At 55.7% G+C, this 23,637-nt stretch overlaps 2 protein-coding genes across 3 annotated transcripts; one reads left to right on the plus strand and one right to left on the minus strand.

The window, feature by feature from the left end:
* Positions 1-645: 645 nt before the first annotated feature.
* NDST1 (N-deacetylase and N-sulfotransferase 1) lies at positions 646-21,964 on the minus strand. 2 transcript variants are annotated; one of them, XM_017827934.1, is made up of 15 exons: positions 21,925-21,964; positions 9,505-10,404; positions 8,496-8,978; positions 8,181-8,268; positions 7,796-7,950; positions 6,507-6,692; positions 6,068-6,196; positions 5,723-5,905; positions 5,273-5,369; positions 4,996-5,119; positions 4,669-4,843; positions 4,298-4,468; positions 3,323-3,432; positions 2,434-2,536; positions 646-2,324 (listed from the first exon to the last, which is right to left on the minus strand). In XM_017827934.1, the coding sequence occupies exons 2-15, from the start codon at positions 10,012-10,014 to the stop codon at positions 2,205-2,207; spliced, it is 2,634 nt and encodes an 877-aa protein (XP_017683423.1). In that variant the 5' UTR covers positions 10,015-10,404; positions 21,925-21,964; the 3' UTR covers positions 646-2,204. The 2 variants fall into 2 exon arrangements, with proteins under 2 accessions (XP_017683423.1, XP_017683424.1); XM_017827935.1 differs by lacking the exon at positions 21,925-21,964 and adding an exon at positions 21,392-21,487.
* Positions 19,653-22,110, plus strand: LOC108503668 (basic proline-rich protein-like). The gene is made up of 2 exons (XM_017827840.1): positions 19,653-19,661; positions 21,505-22,110. The coding sequence occupies exons 1-2, from the start codon at positions 19,653-19,655 to the stop codon at positions 22,108-22,110; spliced, it is 615 nt and encodes a 204-aa protein (XP_017683329.1).
* The last annotated feature ends 1,527 nt before the right edge of the window (positions 22,111-23,637 follow it).

The raw sequence follows: 23,637 nt of genomic DNA on the forward strand, positions 1-23,637 counted from the left end.
GGCCAGCCCCAGGCACAGCCCCACTGCTCCCTCCTGGGCTTGGGGACACCAGGAAGGGAACCGAGGTGGGTGCGTGGCCTGGCCTTACTCCAGCATGGCCAGGAATTAACAGCCTCCTGGTCCGGGCAGGCAGCTCCACGGAGCCGGCAGCCCCCGGCTCTCCCCCTGCAGCCCCCTCCTCCATCCGGCGGCTCCGCACATCGTTTGTCACTCCGACAGGTTCAAACAAACCCGGCTGGGATTAATTAGGCTCTGTCTTCGTTTCCTCCAGCACTTCGCAGGGGCCGGGCAGCGGAAGGCGGTGGGGAGGGAGCAGACGGGCGGGCAGGCTCAGGCAGGCAGGGACTGGATAATGGGGCAGGGGGAAGAAGGTAAGCAGGGCTCCCCCAGCCCCCCAAACTCCTTCCCCAGTGCTAACGCAGTCGGAGCTGGATGCTGTCCCGGGAACAGGAGGCCGTGGGCGCTGTGCAGCATGGATGGATCCAGGACTAGACAGCTGCTGCCACCTCGTGCATGGAGGGCTGCTCCCACACACCCCCTTCTCAAAGTCCCCCAAAGATGGGCCCAAAGGCAGCCAGGACCCCCAGGGACAGGACTGGATCATGCCACTGAGGAGAGACACAGGCAACAACCAGCAAGTAAAACCAGAGCCCCCCCCTTTATTAGCAGTTGGTTCAACAGGACTTTACACCAGTGCCTGGGAGCCTCTCCCAGCGCAGCCCCACAGAGAGGCAGCAGGAGGTGCAGCCCCCCCACAGCCCCCTAAGGCTACAGGGGCTCCTGCTGAAACAACTGGCTGGGAACTCCACTGCCAGCGGGGCCCCTCTGTCACCCATGGTGCCCTGGCCCCGCTCAGGAGGCAAGGGCAGCATCCTGGGCACTGCACGCCCCTCTGTCAGGAACCGCTGCCATCCTGCATCCTGTGAAGCAGCTCCATCCAAGGGGAAATCTGGGCCCTTATCCCGGTAAACCCGTGATGGCTCAGTCTCGCCTGCCAGCGAATCCCAAGGCGTGGGAGAGCAGAGCGAGGCTGTAGCTCTGTACGGCACCACTGGTATAAAGACGTGTCTCCCACTGGGAGACTGTCCCGTTTCCCCACTGACCTTTGTCCATGTCACGTGTAACAACCAAAGAGACCACGTGAAACCCTCGGGGTTTAGGTACAAATTCTGGCACTGAAGAAAAACAACACCCCCCCTGCAAAACGGGAACCAAACGAACCCTTCCCCCCGCCCCCCTAAGCCCCAACATTATTAAAATACTTTTGTTTTTTAATATTCAAGAGGTTTGAAGTTCTCAGAATCCTTCTGATTGCTGTTATCCCGATGTTCTGTCCCCGGGCTCTCCTCCATGCTGGGGGATGCCGGGCACCACTCGGCTTTACCACAGGAAACACCACGTGTGTACAAGATTGCAGGGTGGGCTTGGGGGTCAGGAGCATACTGGGACCAGTATGCCCAGAGCAGCACACTGGACCCTTCTCCTGCTAGGCTGCACTCCCACCATGCTGCCCATGAAGGGGGAGCCAGAGGCTGAGGAGCTTGAAAATGAATAGAGATGACAAAAGAAATCGTGCCTGAGTCTTTGAAATAAAAATCCACTTGGTTTGCAGCATTTCCAAGTAGGTGTTGGGGGAATCCTGCAAACTCTTCTGTTTCCTGCCGTGGGGCTGACGGCAGGAGCAGGTCTGGGTTCCTCTCTGATTTGGGTCTCCACCAGCTCCATCGCTCTGCTCCAGCTCAGCAAAGTCACCACCAGTGCACCCAGAATGGCTGCTCTGCCCTCAAACCAAGAGGTGAGGGACAGTTCTGCTGCTGCCCTCAGGCTCAGAGCAGTTGGAGCCTGTTTTGGGCAGAGAAAAGGGGGAATTTGTGCCACTTCTTTATGTCAGAACAGGGCAGCAAGGGGCCAGAAATTAAAAAGGAAAAATAAAATGAAAGAAAACACAGGTGTGGGTCAGGCGGAGAGGTGACAGCACAGGGACTGCAGAGTCGGACTGCTGCTTGGGCAGATGTAGCCTCCTGGGGGTCTCCTCCAAGCTTCTGGTGCAGCCATACACTCCTGGGGGTCCCCTCCAAGCCTCTGGAGATGCTGTACACTCCTGGAGGTCCCCTCCAAGGCCACGGCTGGGTATTGCTGAGAAGGTCACGCCGGAGCAGGGGTCAGCCCTGCTCAGGTATTGCTGGGGGGGCAGCAGGCAGCAGCTACCTGGTGCTCTGCAGCTCCTCCCGCAGCCAGGTGGGCAATGTCTGCCCCATTTTGTACAGGAGCTTGGAGAGCTCTATGTTATGGTCCCTGTAATAGTCCCGCAGGAAGGCGCGCGACTGCAATGGGAGAACAAAGAGGAGGGTCAGGGGGACCAGCCCCAAGGCAACTTGCCTGGCCACAGCCCCCAGCCCCCAGCCTGGCTCAGGACACTTTCTGCATACTCACATCCGAATCCATCTCGGGGTACTTCCTCCCTTTGCTCTTTCCCAAGCATTTTGTTTTTCCTCCATCCAGAAGCTGACACCAGAATCCTTTCTTTGGGTCAAACCTGCAAAGTCAGAGCTCTGCCTCAGCCCTCTTGCTCTCCCCCCCCACACCTTCAGCAGGCAACCACCCTGCCCAGCAAGCCCTGCTGCTGCCCAGCCCTGCACAGGGCACTTCTCCACCTCTGGAATCCACAGCACAGCTGACATCACCCCCCCAGCACAACAGGTTCCCTCTGCAGCTATGCAATAAGCAGCCCACTAAGGCTCATTCACCACCACACCACCCTGCTGAGGGGGCATGGGGTCTACCTGGGTTTAATTACTATTTTCTGTGGCACCTTTGTCCTTGGATGCCCTCAAGTGCCCCATGGCACCTGGGTGAAGATTCAGAGTGGCCTCATAACTAAGTCCTGGCAGAGGTACACTATTATTTTCAGAGGTAAATTATTATTTTTCTAGGAGCTCTGGAGGCTCCTGCTTCCCACGGTAGGGTTTAACACCTGGAAGGCTCAGAGCAAGGTGACACTTGTGGAGTTGCCACATGGCCAGCAGCAAGAGCTGCTCTCATGCCTTCACAAGGAGGTGGGGTGCCAGGGCTCAACACCATCACCTGTGCCACAAATGCACTCCAGAAGCCCAGAGCTGCTCTTGGGCTGTCTAGAGTGACTCCACTGTGGTGTCTGTCTGAGCCTCAGGGGAAAGCCTGGCCTCATCAAAACCAGCAGCAGCTCTATGGAGAGCCCCAGGACTGGGGGCTGCTTTGGGACACTGCTGGGTGTCCCCAGGGTAACCCGCTGCATGGGAGCAATGTCAGGGTGGAGGAAGGAGAAGTTCGGGGAAGGACTCACGCAAGGGTCTTGTGGTAATCGATGAAGTTGGTCACGCCGAGGAATTTCTGGACCGTCTCCATCACTTTGGCGGGTTCTGTTCGGAGCAGCTTGCCATCCAGCACCAGGATCTGGAAGGAGCAAGGAAGGATAGTGAGGTGCCACTGGCTCCCAGCCTTGCTTTCCTAGGGCACCATACCCTCAGCCATCTCGGAGTCAAATCTGCCACCAGCCTGCACAGGGGCCCCTGCTGAATGCCAGCGTGCCCTGCTGTTCCCTTACACTGGATGGTGGAAAATGAAATGCAACTAAAAGTCAGGGCTAGGACCCATCCAGGACAACATTAGAGCTTTGGCTCAAGGCTGCCCAACCCACAGCCAGACAGGATTGCAACACAGCAATTATGCCAGCAGCAGGCAACTAACAGACTTTATAAGGTTAATCGACAGTGGAAAAATCATTCAGGGATTGATCCTGTACACCCCAGCAGGACTGCACTGTGCGGGTCACAGCAGGGTTGGCATCCAGCTCCTATTTTGCCTGCAGGCAGCTCAAACCATGGGCAGCTTCACCTGCTATTTTTGTCCTGTTCGATGCTGTGGTGACACCAGACAGGGCAGCCCTGGGAGAGTCTGTGGACAAGCGTGCAGGCAAGTGTTGGGTGACCCTGCAGAGCCACCCACAGCCCTCCAAGCTCCCTTTTAACCCTGCTGTGACAGGACATCTTTCAACCCTGCACAAGGACATCTTTGTGCGTTGTCCATCACCAGCCTCACACTGCAAGGGCTCCCTTTTGCACAGTATCTCCCCACTGCCCCTCCTTCCAAGTACTTTCACTCTTCCCTCCAAGGTTTTCAGGGTATAAGAAAAGCAGCTCCCATGGAAGCACCCCCACAGCGGGCCTTGGATCCAATCTCTTTTGCCCCCACATCCTTGCTTGGGTAAGGGGTCTCCCCAGGTGCTGCCACTGTAGGATTGGGGTGCTCCCATCCCTACCTGGTTGGCATGGTAGCTGTTCAGCCAGCGCTCGATGTGGGTGGCGTACCAGCCCGGCACCAGGCAGCGGTTCTGCAGGGTCCGGAGCTTCGGAGCAGCCTCGGGCCCAGCTGTGATCACCTCGTGGAAGGTGTATTTCAGGGCAATCGGGTCGTCGTGAGCTCGCTGGTGCTGTCAGGCAGGAGCAAGGTAGGTTTGTTCCTGGGGTAGCCCCAGTCCTGGGCTCCCCGTGAGGTGCAGTGGCTCCCAGACCCCCAGGACATGTCCTCATGCATCACATTCAGCCAACAGTGTGGCATCAACTGTCACCTCACATCCCTTGCCCACTGCCCCACGGGACTGCTCAATCCAGAGGAGAGGCAGAGGCTCACCTGATACCAGGAGTAGGCTCGATCTGCAGGGTTGATAAGGATGGTGATAACTTTGGCCTTGGACAGCAGGGCTGCAGCTCGCCGAGGAGCCACTTCAGAGTCAAAGTAGTTGGCACTTTTCTCAAAGTAAAAGTCAGAAGTGGTGTTGGAGGGGATGGGGAAGAACTCCATGTACCTGGGGGAGGCACAGTGTGAGGTAGGCACATGGTCACGAGATGTGCCCAGCACCCCCCTCACAGGTGACATCTCAGACAATCAGATGGGAAACCCCACACCACCACTGCTCCCATTCCTGCCCCACTCAGTCCCCACAGCACAGAGACCCACCAGTCAATGCCCTTGTGATAGTTGTGTCCATTGAAGAACTGTATCTCCTCAAAGGTCTCTGAGCTGGGATAGTTGCTGCTCAGGTCCGGGTGCATTCCCAGGAAGAGATAAAGGGCGGTTGTTCCTTCAGACAGACAGAAAGCAGGAGCTGACTTGGGCCAAACCTCCCTCCAAGCTCTGCTTCAGGGCAGGAGGGCAGAGAGAAGCTATTTGGGGGTGTGGGGAGTTCTGTCAAGCCTCTCGGAATGCTCATGGTACCAAAGGTGAAGGGAAGCACCTGTTTTTTGAGGCCCGATGATGAGAAGCTTTGGGAATCGGTCACAGGTCTTCTCTTTGGACCAAATGTCTTTGTGCCGTTTGTCTTCACAGGGATCCTGCAACACGGGGGGAAGGATCAGAGAGAGGGCAGCCTGGATGGGACTGCACACCTCTGCTCAGCCCCTCCAGCCTGAGCAGACACATGGGGAGGCCACACTGCTCAACAGGCAGGACAAAGACCAGGCTCATCTCCAGGTCTACAGGGCAAACTCCTTCCTGGCACTGCCCACAGAACCAAAGAGAGGGGAAAATCCACTGCTTACCCAGGGAATCAGAGGGAAATCCAGGTTGGAAACTACCTGAGGCAGTCATTTAGTCCAAGCTCCTGCTCAGAGTGCGGGTATATCACACTTCCCTCGCCCAGCACAACAAACAGGGCCACTCCACCTACTCAAGGCATAGGGGATACCTGCCACAGCGGGTCCTTCTCTTCAGAAAAGATCTGGAAGTATTTCTGTGCCAGCTGCACAGGTGGCAACGTCTGCAGCTTCAGGTTGGTCCAGGAGTTGAGGAAGCGGACCAGGTGCTTGAAGGTGTACAAACCAAGGCGGTCGTTGCCGTAGTTGGACAGATGGGTCATGAAGATGCTGATCTGAAGCAGAGAGGACAGAGCAGGGGTCTAGCAGAGCCTCACCCAGCAGCCATCCCACGCAAACAGTTCTGACCCTGGCTGAGGACACCGGGGACTTCTCCCATAGCAGCGCTGGGATAGCTCTGCAAGACACCTGTCCCTCTGTCCCCGGGCAGTACTCACAGGGTTGAGGAGCACAGTCAGGAACAGTTCACCCCCGTTGATGATTTTGTCCAGCTCACTGGAGCCACCAGGGTATTCATTGTAGAAGATCGTGTGTGTGAAGAGGCCGCAGGTTTGCCGGGGGAGTACCTGGGGCAGGAAAAACATATGGATGGCTTCCAGAGCTGGGTCCCTTTCTCTTCCCAACAAAATGGGAGTCCTTAATCCCTTGGAGGTCAGGACCAATTCCATTGCCCCTCACCAGCCTCAACTTGAACCCACACAACAGAAGGGAGATTGTGGACAAAGGGAAAAGCCAAAAAATGTCCTCACACGAGCCTCTCCCATGCAGGATGAGCAGAGGGCACAGCCCCCTCGAATTGAACCACCTGCTGAGGTTCTGGGTCTTGCTGGGGGGACAAGAAGAGAGAAGCACCAGAGACAAAGCCTGGCCACTCACCATGATGCCGTTGTGGATGAAGCCGCGGCGGTAGCGAGCAGGTTTCAGGTGTGGATACTCCTCCGTGCTCGTCACTTTGATTGACCAAACCTGCTTCCACGCTTCGTACAGCTGCACATGCACGGGGTACACCCCCGAGTGGTGCGGGGCCACGGCGTACCCCATGTCAGTGGGGATGCCATGCTCCTGCAGAGAAGGGAGTGGGGACTGCGTGACTGTGGACACCCCAAAATCACAACATCCCAAACTAATCTCTCTGCAAGGGACTGCCCATTCCCAGCTAGAAATTGTCTAAGTTGTGCTTCTGGAGAGCAACCAGGGAAGGGGTGTGCATCCTCTCCTAAGCCTGGCTGTCTCCATGAAAGGGAGCCCAGGAGCAGACATTCTGGGTGGACACCCACTCCTGCCTTCACTCAGATCCTCCTCATCCCTGTCTTCTGCTGTCACCCACAGAACAGCAGCAGCAAAGCTTTTCTGTGAAGAACAAGGAGATACAGCTATACAGGACTGTAAATTGGTTTATATCAGGAAATTTAAAACAGCCTGGAAATTCTGAGCTGGACAATTGCCTGTCCCAAGTAGGGGTGATCTGGTGTCTCTCTAAGCACATCTAATTATCAGGCAACGAATTCAAATTAGTCTGAAGATCCCTCTCTTAGGCCATAGGATGCAATCATTATTACTGAGTCTGGCTTTACTCGCTTGGATTCAAGACAGCTGTGGGTCAGTCACAGCACAATCTGGTGTCAGTGCTGGTTTCTGCAGGGCCACACAAAGGACAGCTGAAGAGGACAAACAACCCCTGAGCAAGCTGAAGGGCAGAGGCTGCCTTTCTAAACCAAACATGTCCCCAACAGCTCGGCCTGCAGAGGGAGTTTCCATCAGCTGAAGCCTCCCGGAACAGCCACCGCCCCAGGATCCTACATTATCACTCAGCACAACATCACATGGTGCCAGGCTGAGCATCCCCCTGAACTGGACCTCTGTACCCCCACGGTGCTGGGCCATGCGGGCACAGTTGCAATGCAGAGACAGGGTCTTCCCTTGAACAGGCACTGGGGCAGCTCACTGCCAAAGCAGCAAGTTGGCTGGTGCAGATAAATCCTTTTGCTCCAGGTACTATTGTGTAATTGGATTTACCCACCCAGCTGCAATGTGGGGGACATGACTTAATGTCACCAGGTCCCTTTATTCCAGTAAGCAGAGATCATCCCCTGGGAATCCTCTCTGCTCCCCTTCTCCTCTCCTCCCCCCACCACAAACATCCCCACCAGTGGCATCTTACTCACGACAGCGAATTTCTTGTTTAAGGTCATCTGCTCGGCGAGAACTGACTGGTTGTGGAAGAGGTGAGGCTGCATGTGGCTCCACATGTGGGGGAACCACCAGAACTCCTTCACATAGGACAGCAACAGGTCATCACCTTCATCCTCGGCATCAGTACCTGTGGACACGACACCTGCTGTCACCACGGAGCATGGAGAGCATGTGAGCAGCCAGGGCTGAGGAGGGGGAGGCTCTCTCAGTGACTTTTGGTGCAGGTGGTGGGAGAACAGGGTCAGATGCCTGAGGACCCTCCTGCAGCCCCAGCATCAGCCTCTTTGAGCACCAACCGGTGCCTCAACACCAGTGGTGCAGCGACCACAGGCAAAGTGATGCCCTCGCCCTCCTCACCTGTGTGGAAGAATTTCCCTGAGTATCCCAGGTTGAAGGTGAAGTTTGGGATGTGGGTGCGCAGCTCATTCTGTGTGTCAAACAGCGCCTGGGAGAAGGGGAGGGAAAGCAAGGTGTCCTCAGCATGTGGCCTCAGGGATGGCTCCCACACCAGGACGAGGACCCGTGTCCATGAGAGCTTTGCAGAGGGGCTCCCAGGAGAACGGGGGGATGCTCTGGGGACAGGAAAGCTCATCTCTGGCACATCCCTGAGCAAGCACAAGTGTCCAGCCCCATACACCCCTTGCCCACCCAGCCAGGACAGCACAGCCGCACCTTGACATCTTCCACTTTCATGCGCGTGCCCTCCTTGCCCACAAAGATGTCGTCGATGTCCACCAGGATGTAGCGGTCGAGGGGGAGGGAAAGCCTCTTGCCCGTCAGGAAGGAGACGGAGTCCACAAAGACCAACTTGTGCAGCCAGAAGTTGAGGTTGTTGCCAAACAGCACCCTCTGGATGCCGTCGTGGAGGCCCAGGTCCTGCATCACGGTGGTGTGCAGCGCGGCGTCCACGCTCATGTGCGGGATGGACTCGGCCGACTTGGTCTTGGCCAGGAGGACTGGCTCGTAGGTGGAGTGGTTGGACTGGAAGACGGTCCAGTCCTCCCCAGGGAGCACACCCTTCTCCACCTCGCTGGGGCGCGTGATGTAGAGCAGCGGCGACTTGGGGTTGATGCTGCAGTCCTTCAGTGCCAGGTTGGAGTGGAGGAAGAGGGGGAAGCCCTTCAGCTGGGCACTGAGCAGGCTGTTCTCGTTGGCCTGCATGAGGAAAATGGGGGCTAGAGGAAATGGGACGCTGGACACAAGGCAGGGGCTCACTGGGGACACCAACAGCCATAGCAACAGAGGAAGCGGCTCATCACCCCTGGACATCCAGGTGCTAGGTCCCCCTTTCCTCTCTGGAGCATGGGGTGCCCTTGTCCCTTTCACACACTCAATCCTGCTGCTGAGTGAAATATCTGCTCATGCTTTTGGCAGACCCCAGCAAGGGTCACTCCTGGGAAACAGGGATGCTAAAAGCAACTGGACTGATCCCAGAAGTGTGTTTTTACCCCCAAAACACCCAAAGGCCACACATCCCCTCCACAGAGAGAGGGCTAAGATAGTGCCACCTGCTAGAAGCCTATGCCCCACGCCAGGTTGCAGCCCAGCTCCACACCAACTCAGGCTGCCTAAAGAAAGCACAGAGAGGGCAAAGTCCCTGTGGGGCAGCAGGATCCCAGAGCCTCCCTGCTCACATCTGACCTGGCACTGGGGTCTTAGTTCACCCCCTGTACCCCCTTACCTTGAAGAAGCCGATGATGCCCACACCATACTCCACACAGTACTTGTCCAGCAGCTCCCGGTTCCAGGCATCCAGGTTGACATACTTGAGGACGTTCTCATAGATGATGAGCGCAAAGCGTCCCCGGTCCTTGTCAGTCAGTGTGGGCATGTCCCCCTTCCCCGGGGCAATCTCTGTCCTGTATTTGAAGCGACTCGACTCCAAAATGGCCACAATCTCCTGGCCCAGCTGGGAGTAGAGGCTCTCCACGAAGACCAGCACCAAGGGGTCTGTGCGGGAGGAGTCGACCACCTTGACGGTCTTCAGCGGCAGCAAGCGGGAAGGGGCGACCTTGGGCTCGTCACAGTCCGGCCCTGCCACGTCCCCAGAGGGCTCCAAGCCCCTTTTCCACCCATATAAATAATATGCAGAGATGAAAACACTGAGCAGGCAGAAGGCAAAGAGCAGGAGCAACACCACCTGCGGAGAGAGCTGCCAGATACCCCGCCGGGCCCTGGCCAGCACAGTCATCCTTGCATCTGCTGGGCAAGGTGGGGCCCCTCTCCCCTGCCTGTCCCCTCCCCTCACGAGCCCCGGGGAGGGGAGGAAGCAAGCAACCAACCAAAACAAAATTAGACAAAATAAAATTGAGTACTACTAATAAATTAAAATACTAGCAGGCCGCCTGTGCAGGCTCTCTCCCCTCCAGCAGTCGGGCGTCCCTCGCTGTCAGCTTCATGTCACCATGGCAGAGGCACCGAGAGTCCCCTTGCTGAGCCGAAATTCCTGTGGTGATGGCAGTGGTGGCAGCAGCAGCCCCATGGCCTCAGCAGGGCAAGGGGGTGGCGGGCGGCTTGGGCACGGAACGTGGTGGGAATGTGGCCATGGCAGCTCCCTGGTTCCCCGGCTCCACAAGGTGCCCTGCAAGACAGAGGTGGGATGAGAGGGCAGCAACAGGACCAACGCTGCTGCTGTTATTTCTACCAGCACAACAGCCCCGGCAGATCCCTCGGCGAGCTCGCTGGCGTGCCAGGGCTTGCCACAGGAACGCCGTGAGCTCCCGACGGCGCTGGGGATGGGGCGGGAGCGCAGCGCGCACGCGTGGCCTGGGATCCCAGCTGTGGGGTGAGCCTGGAGTGTAGCAGCATCACCAGGTGCTATGGAGGGGAGCCCTCAGCCCCTTGTGAGTCCCTGTCACCTCAAGCAGCTGGAGCAGCAGCCCCACTCCTGGTTACCCAGTGGGAGCCAGGCTGTGTCAAGGAGAATGTTGGGGGTGGTCTGAGCCTCCCATGGCCCACCCTGACTGGCAGGGAGGGACACAGGCTGTCGGCCAGATGGGCGGCTCAAAGCCAAGCCAGGAGCCACCAGACAAGGTCACTGAGAGGGGCACACAGGAACATCCACATGGAGCCAAAGAGACCTTGGGAATATTTTTCCCCTCCCTGTGAAAGGCGCATTTGAAAAAAGAGAAAGGATGGCACTGCTTGCTGGGAGGTGGAGCTGCCCAGGTGACACTGATGCAGCCGGTGTGTTTTAAGGAAAAAGAAGTGCTGGCATGGTGGCTCGCAGCTCTGCCCCAAACTCACCACCAGTGCTGGGGACAAGGGTACAAGTCCCTACTCCTCCCAGGGAGAGCTCCCTGTGCCCTGCCAGCACCACGGCTGAGCACCCTCCCAGCTGACACCAGCCAGGCTCCTAACAGGATTAAACATGGCCAGCTGAGCGGTACTGTGGATTACAGGCTGGGGCTTGGCAGGGTAATCCTGTCATCCCTGCCCTTCCCTGCAGCGAGTCCTGCTCCAGACACTGCTTCCCAACCCTGCCAGTATGGCACTGCTTCAGCCAGGCCCCTGCAGGTGCCACCAGCAGCCAGTCTCCATCCAGCCTCCGCCACCGTCTCCTCCATCACCACCACCACCCACCAGCAACCTCCCCTTGCTGTCTGTACCAGGCACAGCCAAGCACCTGGGTTTATTGATTTGTAATTTATCTTTGTGCACATGGATCGTCTCCAGGCAGGACCAAGAGACAATGGACCTTCACTCTCAGACCCCCAAGGTGTGCCCTGCCTGTCTCACCTCACTCCTTTCTCCCCTCCAGTGGGGCTGAACTTTCAGCATCCCCAGGCAAACAGCCTCAACAGGATTTTAGGGCAGAGCACTTCTCCAGGTCCAAAAGGAGAAGCACATGGGGATGTTGACTTTAGGGATGTGCCTGTGCAGAGGGAGGTACCTGCCTAGGGGTGGGAAGAGCTGGGACTGTGTTATCCAGCACCCTGACCATGCCATCCTGCTCCCTCTCCGTTTCTTTCATCTGCCAGGAGCAGTGGGTGCTAGCAGCATTCCCACAGTGATAGGTGGGCAAGTGACAACAGTGGGTTTGGTGCCAAGTGCCGGCGCTGGGGGGTGATGGACAGGACTGTGTGTCCATCCTTGCACCACCCTCCATGAGACAGGGACTAGGGCTCTGCACCTCCATCACCTGCCACTTCCAAGGGCGCTTCATTAGTCCATCCTCTTCTAAGAGCTTTTAATTATGGTACTTAATGACCAGGCTTTGGAGACAGGATCTCTGGGCAGACGCTGGCTGACTCTCCCCAGGCTGCCACGTCAAAGCCTGCCCGGGCAGGGGGCCAGCACTGGACCCCTGGAGCAGCCAGGGGTGAACCGGGACCAGTGCAGGCACGGTCCCGCCCCACACGCCCGCCAGCGCGGCAGAAAGCAGGCAGGAATCCTGCTCTGCCGGTTCACTGCTGGAGCAAACCCTCCATGGGGAGGATGCTGAGGGGTTTGGGGCGATGCCACGGGGTAGGGATGCTCCTGCTTTCCCCATATGAGTGGGTGCTGGCTGCACTGTGCCCAGCAAACCCCTCCAGTGGCGGGAAAGCTGACAGCTCTCTACCAGAGAAGGAAGCAGGTTTAGGTCCAAGAGTACAAAATAAGTCCTTGAGACCAAGAGCTTTTCTAAAACAAAAGGGAAACATGATAAAATAGAAAAAAAACCACAAGAGCTGGCAAGGTGACAGCCGGGGTCAAACTTCCTTTTAACCTGATTTTTAGAAGCTGCTCAGGTGCCTTTTAAACCCACAGTAGTTATTTAAAAGGCACCAGATGGAAATGTCAGCCGGAGTCCCACACACACACCTCAGGCCCCCAGAAACACTACACAGCGCTGGCAGGTTCCCATCACCCAGGTGAGTGCTCAGCCACAGCCACACGTCAAGGACCTTGGGAGAAAGAGCCCTGGAAAATGCTCTTTGCTGGTGGGTTTCTGAGCAATACCACAGCCCAGGCTCCACTGGAGAGGAGGCTCAGCAACGAGGCTTAGCCACAGTGCTCTTAATCCGGCTGCCCTGACAAACACAATCAGCGTCCAAGCGGCTTCCCAGCATGGCTGGGAGCCCGGAGCACCCTGTGGAGCTGGATCCGACCCCAGGACAGGCAAGGAGTGCAACCAGTGGGCAGGGAAGCCCTTTACTATCAGCACTTTCAAATCTAAGAGAGCTGCAGGAAGAAGAGGAAAATGGTTGAAAAGTTTTCTAAATGCACCCCCCCTCAGTGCAGTTGGGGGCTGTGGTTTCCACCTGCCACAGACACTCCTTGGGGAAACACTGAACCCCAGAAAGCCAGAGGGGCACTCAGGAGATGAGAGGGGATGAAACCATCTCCATTAGCAGCTTGCAGTGCTCTTCCTTTAACCTCCGGTGAGATTTTGCAGGGATGTAATGGGAGGATTAAATATAAGCAAGGAAGTGCAAGGAGATCCGGAGGAGAGGGAAGGGTCAGTCATCCCAGCAGACAACCACAGCAGGGTTTGATTTATTGGGGGGTGGAATAGGTCAGGCTGCAGGTGCAAGCAGTGAAGATCAGGCAGTTCACAAGTCTAGACTGTCAGATAAATCAACTGTCCCAATCCCACAGCCCAGGGATGGGAGGTGAGCTCAAAACTACGAGTGTGACACAGCAAGAAATTGCTCACACACTTCTCTTGCACCGCTTTGGAAAGGGCTGCAAGGGGGGATCAGGCACCACCTTCAGGGAGAAGACACCCCAAGACTTTGTGCAAGAACCCCAACCCGACTCCAGCAGCTCACAAACCTCCAACATTCAACCCGCAGAGATGAAGCCACATCCTAAACACCACATCCAGATGGGTCATCCTGCTCCTCTCCTGCTGGTACCCTCTGGGTGGGCACCCCTGCTCCTCACTCCTCATGGTCGCAGGGAGAGACCCACCACTGCTGGGTGATCACCAGGTCACCACCATGCCAGCTCCACTTCTCCATGTAAGCCAGCCCTGGGGGTTAAGCACGAATGGAGGAGGATTTAGAGGCAGGATGCTAAATTGCATTGCACAGCTCAGTGATTTGCAATCACTCCTGCTCGCTCCAACACTTCCCTTCCCATATACAACCACTACAGGGAATGTGGCCGGCTCGGCCCCACCGACACATCTGTTTCATCTCCCACCTGGACACTGGAAGGCAAAAGGCTACTGGAAGGTCTAAATTTGGCCAGGTCGGGACCCAGGCCCCCAGCAGGGCAACAGCACTCATTCCACCCTGCCTCCTGTTCACTAAATAGTGGCTTGGAGCCCTGGGAATCAGCACTACCTGTAAAAGATGCACAAAAGGCAGCCAAATTATTAATAATAGGTTTAAGTTCCCTNATCTGTTTCATCTCCCACCTGGACACTGGAAGGCAAAAGGCTACTGGAAGGTCTAAATTTGGCCAGGTCGGGACCCAGGCCCCCAGCAGGGCAACCACACTCTTGCCAGCATTCCCAGTGATCACTAAATAGTGGCTTGGAGCCCTGGGAATCAGCACTACCTGTAAAAGATGCACAAAAGGCAGCCAAATTATTAATAATAGGTTTAAGTTCCCTCTAGAGGGAATCCCCTTCACTCGCTGGTAATATTTAGAGGGCTACAGATCTAAAACCACTGAGCTAAGCACGTCCTTAGAGAGGAGATTAATGCCATCACATTATTCAAGAGACAACTGCAAGCTCAAGACAGGGGAGCTTGCTTTGAAAATGAAAGAGTAACTGGCGTGAAAAAATGGCCTTTAAACACCCACCTCTGCACTGCTGCCTGGATCAGTTCTGAATGGCAGCAATGCCAGCTGCCACTGGAAGTATCTGCAGAGAGCTGAGAGCACTGGCAAGGGAAAAGAGCTATCATAGGGTGCAAAGGACCACAGCCTGTCCCTGTCCCCATCACCTCCCTCCCCAGCCAGGGCCAGACCCACTAGCCAAAACAAGACACAATCAGGAGGACATGATCTCCTTTACTGTGGTGCGTGATGATGATCCCATCAAGATGCTCCTGGAGCTGGGACTGATGCCCTGCACCAGAGCAGCCCTGTGAAGCCACAGCAACCCAGGGAGAGGAAACCTGGCATAAAAACTTCAGCCACTGCAAAATCAAGGGATTTTTCCTGGTGAACCCCATGTCCTGACAGCCTGGGTCATGAGCCTTTAGGATGGGCCCAAGAGACCTGGACAGAGGGGTGAGCTGTAGGGATGTCCAGCCACCTCCTGCCAGGTGGCAAACCCAGGATGTCCGGGCAGGGGAGTGGGATGTGGAGCAGACAGAGAGAGGAAAACATGCAAAAGGACACAGAGGAACAGAAAGGAGCTCGTCCTGGTCACCTACTTGCCAAGGCTGCCCCACGGTTTTGTAATGCCAGATAAGGAGCGTCTTAATGGTAGATTACACAGGCTGCTTAAGCGCTTTGCAAACAGTACTTACAACCTGCCAGGGAGAAAAATATCCTGCTGATGGGAGAGGGACAGTCCCAGCACTGCTTTCCTAAGGACACCTGCCTTCCCCCAGTGCCCAAAAGGTGCAAAATTAAAGGACAATGGCAGTCTGGCAGCTGACCCTGGCACAGGAAGGGTCAGGCAGCCATCAATGCTGCTCCCATCCAAAACCCACCCAAACTTGGCTTCTCTCCTCTATGCACAGGCTGGATAGGAACAAACACAAGGAAATATCAGGCAAACTCATCCGTGATTTATAAGGTCTGGAGCATTTCCATCCCAGGAGGACTTCGGCAGGAAAATCCCCCTTTTTCTCAGCTCTTTTTGTAAGATCTGAACTATAAAGCCCAGATAGAAATGAGCAGTTGGAGCATCCACCTGGACTGCTTCTGCTGAATCAAGCTTCCCCTCGATGCCTCACTCCCCTCTGGAAATAAACCTCTGGCTCTGTCTGCCCACCACCTGCCTGCTCCTGTGGGAAAGAAACCAATATGAGTGATGAGCCCAGTGAAAGTGGTCAAGGATTTTCACTCTAAAAAAAGTTATTTTTAGCCAAAGTGCCCAGCTCTGGAAGAGGCAGTTTTTTACCCAGAGAGCCCTGTTAGCACCTCAGTTTTACTGCAAAAGATAAAAGTAATGTTTTTCTTGAGTTTTCTTCAAAAAAAGGATCATTGAGAATGGTTCTTTCCCTGCAGAGGGATGGAAAGGCAAAGTCCGGTGTGTGGTAACTCACTGCAAGTATTTGGTGAATTTTGAGGGGAGAAAATTAAATTCAATGAATTAATTTTTTTCCATGGCAGAGCGGCTGGCAAACCCAACTGGCAGGGCTTTTAAGACTAGTTCTAGCAAACCTCAAATCTTAATCCCATGTGCCCAGGTCCTGCCCATGCCAAATCTCATCTCCCAGCCCCTTCCCCAGCTCCAAGGTGCTGCAGCCCCTACCAATGGGGCTGTATAGAGGAATCCCCCTGCAGAGGTCACCCCATTTCTGATCCTGAGGCACCAGCGGCTCCCACCACCTTTGTCCTCAGCATCCCGATCTGGAAGAGCACCTCTCCATCTCCCAACACCCACCATGAAACCAGCCTCCTCCATAAACTAGGCCAGCAATTAGCAGCAGTCATTAGCTTTCCTACACCCCAGGGATGCTGGGCTGGGCAGCCAACCCCCGGCAATTATGATCCCTGACACCATCCCAACCAAACACCCCAACATCCCAAAGCCAGGTTATGGTTCAGGTTGTGCCACTGCAACCCCCCAAAAAAAGCTGGAGCCCTTTGCAGGTGACTCTTCTCAGGGGTATTTTTTGCCCTTGAATCCTTGGGAACAGCCTCGGAGAGGAGCTGGGGGAATTCTCCCAAACCTTAATTGAAAGAGGCACTTAATGAGGAGAGTTTCTTTTGTCTGTTAATTGAAACAGGTTCTTAGCTACAAAACTCTCCATGAATTTTAAGTGGGTTCACAGAGGGGGAAAATCCACTCAATGAATTGGGTTTTCCTGCTTCGCCATGTCAGTTCCTGTGGCTCTCCAAGCACTCAGGAGCCTTTCTGGATAATCAGGGCCTAAATCCCGAGTATTTTAAAAAGAAAAAGGGCAAAGGGAAAATAATCCCACATGACTTTTTATATTTCATGGAGCAGCAGTCTGTGCTCTACCCACAAGGTCACAAGAGGACTCCTACCAAAAAAGCATGGACTGAAAGCCCCTTAATGCCACCTTTTGCAGCCTCTGACATTTTGCTTGGCTAGACTTTCCCTGCAGAGGTGTTGATCCTGCTGTGAGTGTGAGGGTGACCCTGGATCATAGAGAGCTGCAGGGCAGCAGTGATTCCCTCAGCTCAGCCAAGGCAGCGCTGTGAGACTCAAAGGACAGGCCAGCTGCTTCTTTTTTTTGACAGCTTCCCACTACGGGGATCCTAAAGTTGGTAGGAGAGCAGATCCATCGCACCACAGAAGAACTGCCAGCTGTTCTGGGGAACACAGGCTGCCCTGCAAGTGCCAGCCCAGCCCCAAAACAGCCCTTTTGCAAAGCAGCATCCATAAAACCACAGCATGAACCAGCTTACGGAGAGCAACTGACCCAGCCAGTGCCTGCACTCTGGAGAAATCCCTGCAAGGATGGAGCTGGCCCTTTCTCCCAGGGACTCCATGGGATGCTCCTGCCAGACCACATCCATCCTGCATGATGCCTCGATGCTTTGCTGAGCTGCAGATGACCTCCACTTCCCTGCAGTCTGCCAGGACAGATGCTGCCAGGAGCCCAAAGCACCCCCAGGGCCGGGTGCTTGCGGCCAGTATTGAACTAGAAGTCGGAGCAGTCCCTGCCGTGAGCGTGGGTGTGCTCCTGTGATGGCTCCTGGGGTGGCAGGTCCTTTGGGAAGGGCTGAGCAGCACACACTGATGCACAGGCGGGATGCTTCCAGGGCCAGCACTCTCCAAGGTCATGGCCAGGCCAGGCTAGAGGTCAGATCTTTTATTAGACCAATGGACACAGTTGGAAAAACCGACACATTTTGGCTGCACAGACATTCCTTGGACATCTGTTTTTTCCTAAAGGTATTAGTTAGGCTAATAAAAGACATTACCCCTGCACACAAACTTTGTCACCCTTAAAACGCACCAGAGGTTGCAAGGCTCAGCAGCCCATGGGGAGCAGGAACAGGCACAGAACACAGGAGGCACTTGCTAGAGCTGTTTTGTTTTCACCCCCTAAAAGAGCACTGGCAAAGCCCATGCCTGCCCCCGGCAAGCACAGCACTGGGGCTGGCACCCAAGCTGCTTCTTGCCTCCCCTATTTCCAGATCCGTGTCTGAGGTTGCAGGAACAAAGAGGCATGTCCCAGGGAAGCCTGTTGCTTTAGTTTACCTTCTCCCCAGCTACAGCATCAGCCCTGTCTTTTCCTTCTCCTCCGCAGGGGCTCCAAGCCAAGCAAATGCTCAAGGAACCAACTTTTGATGGCCCACCTGCACCTCCCCATGCTTGTGCTTTCAGCTTGTGAGAGCTGATAAACTACTGGCACCATCTGCTCCTTCACATGACCCTGGACAGCAGGGCCAGGGGACCACACTGCTCCTGGCCTGGGGACATTCCCCATTCAGGTGGGCTCCCATGTTCCCACCAAGCCATCAGGCAAAGCATCCCCATTCCAGGTACCCACACAGACTCCTTCCCTCCTGGCCTCAATCCCACTATCCAACATAAATCCACGAGGCCAGCAATGCACCAGCACAGTAAGGGATGGATCAAGGCTGATAGAGGAGACTGAAAATGGCCTGAGCCCTGTGTCCAGGCACTGATAGCAGTTTGCAGCCATATCTTTAACACTTTTTTAACACATCCCCTTTTTTTAAGGGCTCCAAGCCCTGAGGCTACAGGGCTGTATAAGGCTGTGAAGATATAGACAGTGTTGGGAAGGAAGGGGATACTGGGTGAGGTGCTGACAAGTAGCTAGAAAACACTTGAGTTTTGCTGGGGCCAAGGCATAGGAGGCAGAGCCAAGAGAGCAGCAGGGTACCCCAGGGAGCAGGGACAACTTGGGGGCTGTCATCCTTCTACACCATACCTAGAGCCATGGAATGAGATACACATCTCCCTGTGTGGTGCAGGGAGCAGAGCAGGACATCCCTCACTGTACATCCAACCCTTAACATGCCCAAGCCCAGAGAGACAGAAAACACTTCTTCTTCCCTGCTTTACATCAGTGATGAGACCTTCCAAGATACTTTGGGTTCCCTGGCAGAAGGGGGACAACAGGGCAGAGCTCCGGGGAGACAGTCTTGGTCTCTCCAAGACAACCTCCATCTTTGGACCAGACAAGTAGCAGAGTTGAACTCCAGACATGCCCACCATGAATACCAGGGCAATTCCTCCCGAGACACCCCACATTTAGGGATCTCTTGACCTTCCTAAACCCCTCCAGGAAGGCTCGTGCCACCTGATGGTTGTGCTGAGGATCCTGTCCCCTTCCTGGGACAGAGGGCTACAGCAAGGTCCTGCTGTTTTTGGAGAGGACATGGGAACCGAGGCACTCCCAACCGCAACCCCCTCACTGCTGGCCAACAGTCACAAGTGGAATTTACAGCTTGATATTGATTTGTCTTCTGCAAGCTCTGCCATTGCAGTCGGTGGCTTTTGCAGGAAAACAACATGAATCATAACCTACAGGCCGCCATCTCCCTGCATCCGCACGGTGTGACTCATCCAGCCCTTCCAGGGGTCTTGGCACTGCTCCTCCACACCTGGGGATGGGCACAGAGAGGAGTGCGGGGGCACCATCTCCCACTGGCACCTGGGGACTGAGTTGTCACAGCCCCCCAGGTCTCCAAGAAAGCAGCATCACACTTTCCCTCCACCTGGGTCCTCCTGCCCCCATCTCAGGCTCCAGCACCACCAGCACACACGTGGTGATGGCAGAGGTAAGAACAAGCCAAGCAATGCCACCGCCAGGGTCAAAAACACAAAAGGAAGCCAAGGGCAGTCCTGAGGTACTGAAGTTGAAAGGGTTGGAAACATCAGTGAGAGAGACTGGTAACACCTGTCCTCCGAGGCCATGAAGCAGGCACAAGACACAGGAGCTTAATATCTCGCTTCTCTCTTTGTCTAGAGTCCTAACCTCATTTTAGCAGGCTCTACCCCAATACCCAAAAGTAAAACCACAACTCATTAAGGTACATCCCGAAGGCAGAATTCCATAAAAATCCTTTTAAGCAAAACCCTCCATGACCCTGCCCCAGAGCATGAACAGCCAAGAGAGCAGCTTCATCTCCGGTGCCCACCCAGAAACCTCCAAGACAGGATGCTCAGTGGGATCACAACCCTCTGTGCCCAGCCCAGCACCCAGAGATGCCCCCAAAATCAAACCTGTTTATAAAAGCCTGCAGAAGGAGAGGAGCAGGCGGTGCTGGTGACACTCTGCAGCAGGGACACGCTCGCCTGTGCCATATTTCACCATGACACGCTACTGAAGAAAATATTAATCATTCCCTCTTCATTCCAGCCTGGTTTTTGACTGAGGCGTCTTTTTCCTTCTGTTTAAATTACCACCAACAGCGCATTAAACATGACATGTTCTACAGTACTGACAATACCGCACAGAGAGGGGGAAAAACGCAAAACAACCTGTACTGAAAAGTCTGTTTGGCTGGGATGGGTTTTCCATCCCCACCCAAACACAGCCACACCAGACCCACCAGCTTCCCAAAGGCACGAGAAGCGGGAAAGGCTTTGTGTGAGTGAGCTTTCCCATCAGCATCTGTGTCCCGTGGCAGCGACACCAGGTTGGAAGGGAGGAACTTGGGGACTGCAGCTGCTGGGGTGACATGGTACGTACCAGGGGCTGGGTGAGGTGAACCTCATGGGAGGCTTGGGAAGGTCCTGTCTTCCCCTACGCACACAAGGATGCCCCAGACAGATGGGCATTGGAAAACGTGAGCTTTGCCTTCACCATCCTTGCCCAAAAGAATCACCACGGGTGAAGGGAAGATGCTTGACAATCCCACCAGAGACCAGCTATGTTGGGGTTTATTTTCCTGCTGTATCAAGTCCCGCACGTTTTTTCTATTGTTTAATTTCCTTCTTCTCCACCCACGGCAAGTTCACTCAGAAGCGAGGAACTTATTTCCTATTGAATTCATCCTGGTTGTTTTATTTGGAATAGGACAACTTCCCTCAGCCATGGTCGCTGTGTGCAGCTGAGGGGAGAAGGCACAGGGCCGCTCACCTCCCCATCTGCACCAGCCCCAGGGAAAAAACACTCTTAAGATCAGAGTAACAAAGATGCTGCTTTGCTGCAGGAAGAGGTGCTGTTCCAAGGCTGCCGGTGACAAAGGGGCACTGCAAGGCACTTGCTTCCCAACACTGTGAGCACCAGTAGCGGGAAGATGACCATTTCATGGTGTGCTGTGGCAACTGCTGGTTGAGACCACAGGAAGGGAGAGCCCCAGTGCTGGGACAAATTTGCAGTGCTGGGAGGGAGCTCAAGTCTTGATAGGAAGCCAAGCCTTCCAGGTGATTCCAAAGGTTGCCCAAGCTGGTGTGTCTCTGTACCACTGGGTATCAGGGGCTGCCCCCGTAAGCGGTGGAGGCAAACCCAAAATACTTGGGGAGATAACACACACAGCTACGCGTGAGAGGCCCAGGAGCTCACCGGTGGCTGGGAAAAAGCCAGGACCTCTTCCAGAGGTGGTGGTGAGGTGCTTCACAAGGGACGCCAACCAGAGTGGCCAAGCCGTGCCACACGCAAGGTGTGAACCTCCACAGCGGCTCTGGGCCGCGCTGGTCCTGCACGGCTTTAGCCAACACCGCTCGCACCCCTGCGGAGCGGGGACGCCCCAGGCCTCGCCTGCTCCCGGCCGGTGCCCGGGCAGTGGCGGGGCGGGGGCACCCCCGGCCCCCGCGCGGCCTCCTCCGAGCCCCCCGTGCGGCGAGTGCCCCCTCGGCCCGGCGGGCCCGCGGGGCGGCTCGGGGCGCTGGGCTCCCCGCCGGACCCCCCGCTCCGCCCGGGCCGGCTCCTCCCGAGAGCACCGGGGGGAGCCGCGGTTCCCGGCGGGGCGGGAGGAGCCGCCGGGCCCGGTCCCCGGCGCAGCCCGGCCGGGGCGGTGCGGAGCCCGGCCCGCGCTGCCTCCCGCTCGCCCGCCCGTCCGCCCTTTGTCTGCGCCGCCCGCCCCGCTCGGGCCGTACCTGCCGCCGCCGGGCCCGCTCCGTCAGGCCGCCGCCTCCACCGCCGCCCGCTCCGCCGGGCTCCGCCGGCCCGGCCCCGCTCGGCGCGTCCCGCCCGCCGCCCGGGCAGGCACCGCCCCCGCCGCCCCCCGCCAGCACCGCCCCGGGGGCCGCGAGGGGCTCCCGCCGCGCCAGGGGCAGGGCTGACTGCGGGGATCGGGGCTACCCCTGCCCCGGTGCCCCCCCTGGCCAGCTCCTCGCCCCGTCCAGACCCCGGGGTGACCGTGAGCCCGGCGATAATCCCCCGGCGGGAGGGCTCTGATCGCCGGGCTCCGAGCGCCTGCGATGATCCATGTGCCCGGCGATGCTCCCGCCAGGCTCCCGCGGTTCCCCGGGATGAGCGCGATGGGGTGTGCGAAGAGTACGGCACAGGGAGTGTGATAGAACTGGGGTGTCAGGCTCACGGCTCCTACATAGAGCCCTTTCATCCTTCCCCCAGTGTATGCACACCCTTTTGTGTCAGAGTTTAGAAGCCAGCCAAGCCTGAGGTTGTCCCCATCCTCCTCTCCAGGCGCAGAACCCAGGTTCAGAGTGCTGGTACACCACATTGTTTTAGCTTTTCTGCCCCGGCTCCAAGACAAGCTCAAGGGCCACATCTAAGTCATGGGCTGGCTGCCTCCAACCTGCATGCACATACACACAAAATTCCCTTCATTCCTCAGAGAGGGGAAAAATGAGCTTAACGTGGCTCAGCTGCTCCACTCCTGCCCCTGCCCTGCCCTTGGAGGCTGCTGAGGACACCAACAGCTTGCAGGGACATGCTCCAGTCCAGGGGAAGGGAGCCCACGTTAACCACCAGAACGAGCCGCCCAGGTCCATCTTACTGCCCATGTCAGAAGGGATGTGGTACATTAGGACGACACTGTCAGGTTTCATGTCCAGTCCATGGGGACAAGTTTCATGTCCAGCTCACAGGGATAGGATGTGGCAGGTCTGCTGGGTTTGGTTTAGGCAGCATGTTCTGGGAGAGCTTCCGACTGAACCCAGTCGAGGAAGCAATTTCAATCAAATGAAACAGACAGATAAACAAACAAAAAGAAAAGAGGAAAGGAAATCGTAGGGAAAGAGACACAAAGAATGGGAGACAATTAAGGCTGCAAATTTTCTATCGGGCTCTGAGGCGTTTATTGAAGTCAAAGATTTCTTTATCCTTAAACATTTCACTTCCCTCACAAGCCTTTTCTCTGAAGATCCCTGAATAACTTGCCAATGCCAAAGTTACTTGAAAGCTCAGAAAACAAAAAGGGACAAACAGCAAGTTTTTAAACTGCAAACTGCTGTAAAAGGTATTAAAGGGATTACAGTTTTTTTCAGCCTTAAATGATTTGCAAACTCAGCCTGAAAAAAGTATCTCCCCCGGGAACAGCATTCCGAGGCCATGCTAACCTCTGCCAGAGGAGATTCATGCACAAATCATTGAGCAAAAAGCCAGCAATGAGTAATCAAAGGCACGCACCAAACTCCAAGAACAATCTGCAGAATCCACAATCTCCAGTGGTAAAGTTTTCCACTGAATAATTTCTTCTGTGAAAAAGGAATTCGTTGAATTCTTGGTCTGACATTTGCTAATCCTTTTTTTTTTTTTTTTAAAGAATGACTGACTCGCGGGAAACAGAAGGCTGCTCAGAAAGGCACTGGGGTTTATTAATACCAGCTCTGCCATTTTACATGAAT

Source organism: Lepidothrix coronata, unplaced genomic scaffold (assembly GCF_001604755.1).
Source record: "Lepidothrix coronata isolate B3197 unplaced genomic scaffold, Lepidothrix_coronata-1.0 Scaffold144, whole genome shotgun sequence".
NCBI lineage: Eukaryota > Metazoa > Chordata > Aves > Passeriformes > Pipridae > Lepidothrix > Lepidothrix coronata.